The sequence below is a fragment of the Rhamphochromis longiceps genome, unplaced genomic scaffold (assembly GCF_057381845.1).
Source record: "Rhamphochromis longiceps isolate RC_006_pf unplaced genomic scaffold, R_longiceps_female_GT1.1 unmapped_scaffold_5, whole genome shotgun sequence".
NCBI classification, from domain to species: Eukaryota; Metazoa; Chordata; class Actinopteri; order Cichliformes; family Cichlidae; genus Rhamphochromis; species Rhamphochromis longiceps.
Genome location: NW_028187225.1, coordinates 333,331 through 340,388, shown reverse-complemented (window position 1 = coordinate 340,388; position 7,058 = coordinate 333,331). Strand labels below are relative to the sequence as shown.

The following is a 7,058-nucleotide window of genomic DNA, read 5'->3' as shown; positions in this document are numbered from 1 at the left end:
ATCACTCACTGAGTGATTGAGGGGGTGGGGGAGTGGAGTGTTTCAGTGTTTCAGTTTGCCATCTTAGGGAGAAATCAACACATGCATGTTGAAATGTACTCACTCACTTTTTATCATTATTTGTAAATATGTGTACAAATGGTTGGTTTTTTGTACTGTTTTCATCAATAAATGTCAGCAACAAAGGACATACAAAGGACATGTGTTGATTTCTCCCTAAGATGGCAAACTGAAACACTCCACTCCCCCACCCCCTCAATCACTCACCCCCACTCCCCTCCCTCCAGAATTCCTAGGTAACGACCTAATATACATATGAACGACTCCAGCATTTGACTGACTGCTCTCCGGCTTTTAAAGGTAGAAACGCAAAATGATGACTCCGCAGGGGTCTAAGGTAGAAAACCAAAATGACTGCTCTCCGGGGGTCTAAGTGCTAATGATATAAGTTTGCATATGGTAGAATGCTGCATGTAATCATTTGTGTGTAGAAGTATATGGTAAATATATAAATAATAAATATACAAGTATATAGTTGGTGGCATATTGAAAGAATGTCTCATCCTAGGAGGTCTGTAACATTTTAGGGTGTTCACCCCCACATCCTAGGAGCATGAGAGAGGTCGTACCTTGTCTTATTCTCAGTTCTGGAGACTGCACTTTTGCTAGCAAGAAGTTTCTCTTCTCTGAGTCTTTACTGAAGAAGTGTTTTAGACTATATTTCTTAACAGACACTGACTGCATGAGCCAGTGAACGACACCCACTGAACGACACTCACTGAATGAGCCATTGAACGACTCATTGAATGAGCCAGTGAACGACACCCACTCAACGACACTGACTGAATGAGCCAGTGAACGACACCCACTGAACGTCCCAAATGTTATTCTATGTAATAATTTCTGAAAAACCTTTAGGTATTTATTTTATAAAGTGCATTAGTTATGATTTCAAGTATGGTTTTAGGAAATTTTTCCTCCATATGTACAATTATATAAACATACAGACACACAGACACCTTTTAAGCCCTTGTCCTCTGATCAGGTGTCCATGTAGCATTTACCTGGACCACTGTCGCCAAACCATCTGTTTCATAATACATGTAATGTTTAATCCGCACTGGTCACTCCACTTTATTGTCATTGATATTTATATTTAAAAGTGCAATACTGTAATTTTCTGCTGCTCATTCCTGTGCAATATCCCATCTGCCCTCCCGTCATATTTCTTTTCAAGATTTTCTTATTTAATCACTAGTGTACATATATTTATAGATACATATATATTTAGTCATCTTTTCTCTTTTACCATGTCTCTCTAATATTTTGCTCCTTATTATTTTTCTATTTTCTTATTATTTTATTTTCCTATATTTTCTCCTACTGTATCAAGCTGCTGAGTGACTGCTGCTCGTCAAACACATTTCATTGCAATGTTGACCCTGTGCTAACTTGCATATGACAAATAAAACTGAAAACTGAAAACATGTAAGCTTTTTCTCTTTGGTTTGTTTGAGCGTTTGTTTTTTAAATACACAGCAAGTGTCACACTCTCTCTCTCTCTCTCTCTCTCTCTCTCTCTCTCTGTCTGTCTGTCACACACACACACACCTCCACATTCCAATCTAAGGAACAAACGCTCACTGAATTATAAATAAAGACCGGGGCAGTTCCTCAAGGCAAGGCAAGGCAAATTTATTTGTATAGCACAATTCAACAACAAGGTGATTCAAAGTGCTTTACAGAGACATTAGAAACAAAAACAAATAAAAAGCATGATTTAAAATAGATTAAAACAAGCAAAGAAACAAACTAACTAATTAACAAACAAACAAACAAAACAGTATATAAAATCAAAACAGATCAGCATCAGAACTTTAAAGTCTATCCTCTGACGGACAGGCAGCCAGTGTAAAGACCTCAGAGCTGGACTGATGTGGTCCACTTTTTTGGTCTTAGTGAGGACTCGAGCAGCAGAGTTCTGAATGAGCTGTAGTTGTCTGACTGATTTTTTAGGTAGACCTGTAAAGATGCTGTTACAGTAATCAAGCCTACTAAAGATGAATGCATGGACTAGTTTTTCCAGGTCCTGTTGAGACATCAGATCTTTTATCCTTGAAATATTCTTGAGGTGATAGTAAGCTGACTTTGTTATTGTCTTAATGTGTTTTTCTTTTCTTTTTCAAGTTTAGGTCTGCATCCATCACTACACCCAAATTTCTCGCCTGGTTTGTGGTTTTTAGATGTATAGATTGAAGTTCTCTGGTGACCTGTAATCGTTTTTCTTTGGCGCCAAAGACTATTACCTCAGTTTTGTTTTTGTTTAGCTGGAGAAAATTGTGGCACAACCAGTCATTAATTTCCTCAATGCATTTACCAAGAGCCTGTACAGGGCCTTGGTCTCCTTATTTATCTTATTTATCCAAAGTGCGACACCTGAGCGCAGACCCGGGCTGTTAAACAAATATGAGTCAATGCAGATGTCAGACAGACTGTCCAAATTCTCCCAAAGAATCTGCAGGCACCTGTTTAAAATTGGCTTAGGATAGAAAATTCTAAGTCTATTATTGAGATATTCTTATTTTCTGTTAGTAGTTAATCTTTCAAATGACAAGAGATAATGCCTAGATATCTCACCTCATCTTTCATCTGTGTATTACATATTAACTGCAGGAGACACTCATGTAGAGCTAGTATCTCACATTTATTATTATTATTGTTATTATTCATCTGTAAACCTGACGTGTTTCATAATCACCTTGGCTATGTTAATCATCATGCTCTTCAGGAGGCATCAAGACGCGGGGAACACAAATGAGAAATTAAAATGGAGCCACAGTGGAAGCAAAACCAGACACCTGAACATGGAAACACAAGACTTTCACAATAAAACACGAAACAGTGAACGTAAATAATACAATATGAAGCAGAGTGAAATTTGGAAACATGACACTTTATTTCAATACGTAAATTAAAACAAAACAAAACAAAACAAAAAACCCTCAAACCACATTTAAATTACATGCAAGACAATGTAAAAACAGCTGTGTTTTTTAAGAATAAAATCACTACATAAAAAAGCCCATGCAAAGAGAATAGGAAAAGAACAGATAAAATGAAAGTCAGCTGTCCAGCCACTCCAAGTCTTCCCCTTCACCACCATAAGATTTCCGAGTTACTCCGTAGTCCCATAACACCTCCTCACCAACTGCGATGTCCTTCAGGGCAATGAAAAGTATTGTCTCCTGAGGTCCTGCAGGGAAGTTCATTGTAAACTTCTGGGGCTTGATGTTTGGATTTTTTCGGGAATGGTTCATTCGCCTCCCATAGGTGTCAATGTCGGGATGACAGGCACAGGGGAATGCAGTGGCATCGATGCACATCCCTCGGTCACACTCGTCCCTGAAGAAGAACAGATACCCCGACTGGGGCCTCCGTTTCCCTTCTGCTTCAGTGATATATGTCCCGTGGTAATCGCACACTATATCCCCTTTGTGGAAAGGCATAAGTGCGATCACACCTGTAAGTTGAAAGATACCATCGGTCATGACAGGGCTCTTAGAAACGTTCACTTGCAATTTGTCTAAATGTTGTGTGCATTTTACCTTTGCCCTTCCGTTCCCCGAAGTCTTGCAAAGCCAGGCCCTTCCACTTCTGCTCTGCAATCGAAGACATGAGGGACTGGTTGTCTTGTATACTGGGCTGCGGAACAACCCAGGCCTGCAAGATGGCATTGACAGTGGGCTTGTTGGTGTGCCATTTCTCCTTGTCCAAAGCCATCTGCACACGTGCAGGCTGAGGTGGGTTTCCTCTTCTGCCAACTGACTGACCTAAATGAAGTGGTCACAAAGCGACGTACAAGAAATAATGCAAGTGATTATTGCGGCTTAAAAATGAAAAATCAACCATATGCATTTTAGTCAATCACGTATTTGTACCTTAAAATATTCCTTATATTTATAATTGAGCTATCTGTGTATATTTGGGTGTACAACATTGAGTGGGTTATACTTACATGTATTGTATTATTTAATTAGTTCAGACTGTTACTGCTATTGTCTCTACACAAGTGTAACCCACATAATTTTCTTAGAGATTATTAAAGTATTTTCATTCTGAAATACATACAAAACAAACAAAGCAATGCAACAGAAGCAGCTCCATTAACATGACATGCCCAGGCCTTACCGAGAATGTACCCAACTCTTTTCTTCAGCTGAATATCCCTCCATTTCTTGTAGTGGTGTCTGTGCTGTGGAAAGCCAGCCTGTACACACTGCCGTTTGGATGGTGGCTCTCCATTCAGGGTGACCGGGAAGGCCTGGAGGAAGGCATCCCATTCTTGGAGTGGCAGGTGCGTAGATGATGTGCTACATGAAAGGTGTAGAGGAGGGGATGCATCAAATCCATCAAAAGTTTTTAAATGTGGAAACGTGTAACACAGGTTGACTTGTGGTAGTGTGTGATATTTTTTAAAAAAAAGTGTACCTGGCCTGTCCTGGTGTCGGTAGTCCTCCTACTGAGCTTGATGCTGACTCAGCCATAGCATCCCCAGGTTCAGTGCTCAGGTATCTGTGGTTTTTAATGCATGCAAATTAATTAGAGAGCCCAGAGAGATGAAAAAGCCAAAATACAAGGGGCGAACATCTCTGACATACAGCAACATATGTGGCTGACTGTTATGAGTCCAGGGTTAGGGTTTCTCTGTCAGATCAAAGAAACAAATCTTTCTTAATATGCTATTGATCCAGTTAGGTCAAGCACTCACCTCGCTCTCAGGCGTTTTACATCTAATGATGGGTTGGACAGTGGGACCCCACATTCTCCTAGGAAGAACTTGCCCCTGTCATCGCTGCCAGCAATTTGATTTTCCAAGGACACTGGACGGATGTTCCTAAAATAGCAGTCCAACAACTGCAGAGAAAAAAAGGAATCAATGTTAAATATCTCATAAAATCAATTCACAAGGTGCCTATAGAGCAAGAAGAGAGTCGCTGCTGAGAATGAATGACTTACTTGTTCTTCCTGGCTGGTTATCTTCAAGTTACCACTCAGCTCAACACCATCAGCTACTGCTTTCCGCGCCATCCAGTCCTCTACCTGTGTATGTAAAAAAAAAGGTGTTGGAGCTTAAAGAAATACAGACTTACATCAGCTGTCATTTCACTTATCGTGCACTTTTGTTGTTGGTGGTGCACTTACACAAAGTTCTTGAACAGCATTTGCTGTCAGTCCATGTTGTAAAATCAGGATGGCCTCGCAGTACTGTCTGAAGGTAGTCATTGCAAATGTGGGGATGCAATCACCGCCAGAAAGTCTTGTGTGGAAATATTCAATATCCTTCTTGGCCACGGCAAGAATTTCCTTCTTATCAGACCTATTGCAAATGTGACAGAGGTAAGACATTATTGAAAGTTTGTATGTGTCATCCAATATGTGGAAGTGGCAATAAGGTCATCATACCTCGCTGTTGGCACGACTGTCGAAAACGCTTGGGGACTGTTCGTGATGATAAATCCACGTGTTTGAAGGCGAGTGCAGAGTTTAATGCAAGATTCTTCATCCTTGCAGTACTCCTGGAGCTCTGAGAAGTTCCACACTCTACCTTCATTAGAAAACAGCTTCTGTGAAGCAATGGCTCTGGAAGCTTCTTCCTCACATTTCTGTGGTGTGCAGTCTTTCAGGCACACTCTGCTCAGGTGTGTGCGAATGGACTGTTGCGGCTTTTTACAAAGCAGGCAGTAGACAACGTTTCTCTCCATCTTGTTTGCACTGTAAATACAAAGAGTGAGAGGCAGAAAGTGAGAGAGAAAAACTGCATATCAATTTAGTTTATTTTGATAGTATGAGAAAACAAACAAAGAACAACAACAATACATCCACACACAAACTTTGCTTCCATCCCACCCCCCCAAAAAAAACTTAAAGAAAAAAAAGTTTTAAAACAAGTTTTAAATTTTAAAAATGAGGAGAATGGCACATGCAAGTTTTACATGTTCAACCACTTAAAAGCCCAACAAACAGTACTTACATTAAAATTGAACCGTTGTCTTCTGTTGTCGTCTTTCTCTCTCTCAGTGTCCTGCGGAAACAGAGTGGCAATAGCATATCACAAGTTGGCTACATTTATGTCCTTGTAGCTGTATGCTTCCCCATCCCCTTTTGCCCACTGAATGACAAAATGACAGGCCCACTTTTATCACCTACTGAACAACCCACTAAACGACCCACTGAACGACCCATTGACCCACCCACTGAACTGAATTTCTTGGTGAAAAATGTTTCTCATGTTACTTTAAGAGCTGTTAAAACTAACTAGTCCATTCTCCCGAGTGTTACTTTGTGTGTGTGTGTGTATATATATATATATATATATATATATATATATATATATATATATATATATATACAAATTGTAAAAATTAAAGCCGGCTATTGCTGTGCAGCAGTCTTTAAAGAAGGTGGTGCTCAAAGTAAAAAAAGGGGCACATATAACCAGGCTGTATAGCAACAACACACATTCATCGGTATTCATATATATATATATATATATATATATATATATATATATATATATATATATATATATATATATATATATATATATATATATATTTTAAACTTTTCTATCAGTCCTTCACAAAGAGGGAACAGTCTGTCTACATATTGGCCATCTCTCAGCTGGTGCTGGTTCCTGCTCATACTCTTCCTTAGGCGCTTGTGACTGTGTCCCCCTGTATCATCAAGGGTCCCAAAGCCAACACAGATGACCCTGCTAAAGTGGGTCCCCCAGTCTCTCCTGACTCTGGACATTTGCAGGTTCTCACACCTGGAAGTCAAGCAGGTCATAGGCTGCAGCACTGAAACACAAGTTACAGTTATAGGTAAATGTTCATGTACCTATAACTGTATGTATGAACAGTTTATGAACATTCAGCTCATAGATTTCTCACTTCTGAACTCTTTTAGTGTGTTTTTTTTCATTTATTGTTTAATCATGTGTGTGTGCCTGTGTGTGGTTATGAGCACCTTCTACAGAGGCACCACTGAGAGTATTC

At 39.6% G+C, this 7,058-nt stretch overlaps 1 protein-coding gene across 1 annotated transcript; it reads right to left on the bottom strand.

The window, feature by feature from the left end:
• Positions 1-1,731: 1,731 nt before the first annotated feature.
• Positions 1,732-6,336, bottom strand: LOC146640556 (uncharacterized). The gene is made up of 9 exons (XM_085400084.1): positions 6,032-6,336; positions 5,464-5,772; positions 5,203-5,377; positions 5,017-5,100; positions 4,769-4,914; positions 4,489-4,572; positions 4,189-4,370; positions 3,606-3,830; positions 1,732-3,520 (listed from the first exon to the last, which is right to left on the bottom strand). The coding sequence occupies exons 1-9, from the start codon at positions 6,106-6,108 to the stop codon at positions 3,123-3,125; spliced, it is 1,680 nt and encodes a 559-aa protein (XP_085256210.1). The 5' UTR covers positions 6,109-6,336; the 3' UTR covers positions 1,732-3,122.
• Between the last annotated feature and the right edge of the window lie 722 nt (positions 6,337-7,058).

Bases quoted from the DNA above. Each gene is read 5' to 3' on its own strand.
- LOC146640556 (XM_085400084.1), bottom strand. From the start codon at position 6,108: ATGCTATTGCCACTCTGTTTCCGCAGGACACTGAGAGAGAGAAAGACG. The intron at 5,773-6,031 runs GTAAGTACTGTT...TTGTATTTACAG, and splicing joins GACAACGGTTCAATTTTAAT to TGCAAACAAGATGGAGAGAA. The intron at 3,831-4,188 runs GTAAGGCCTGGG...CACTTCATTTAG, and splicing joins AAGAGTTGGGTACATTCTCG to GTCAGTCAGTTGGCAGAAGA.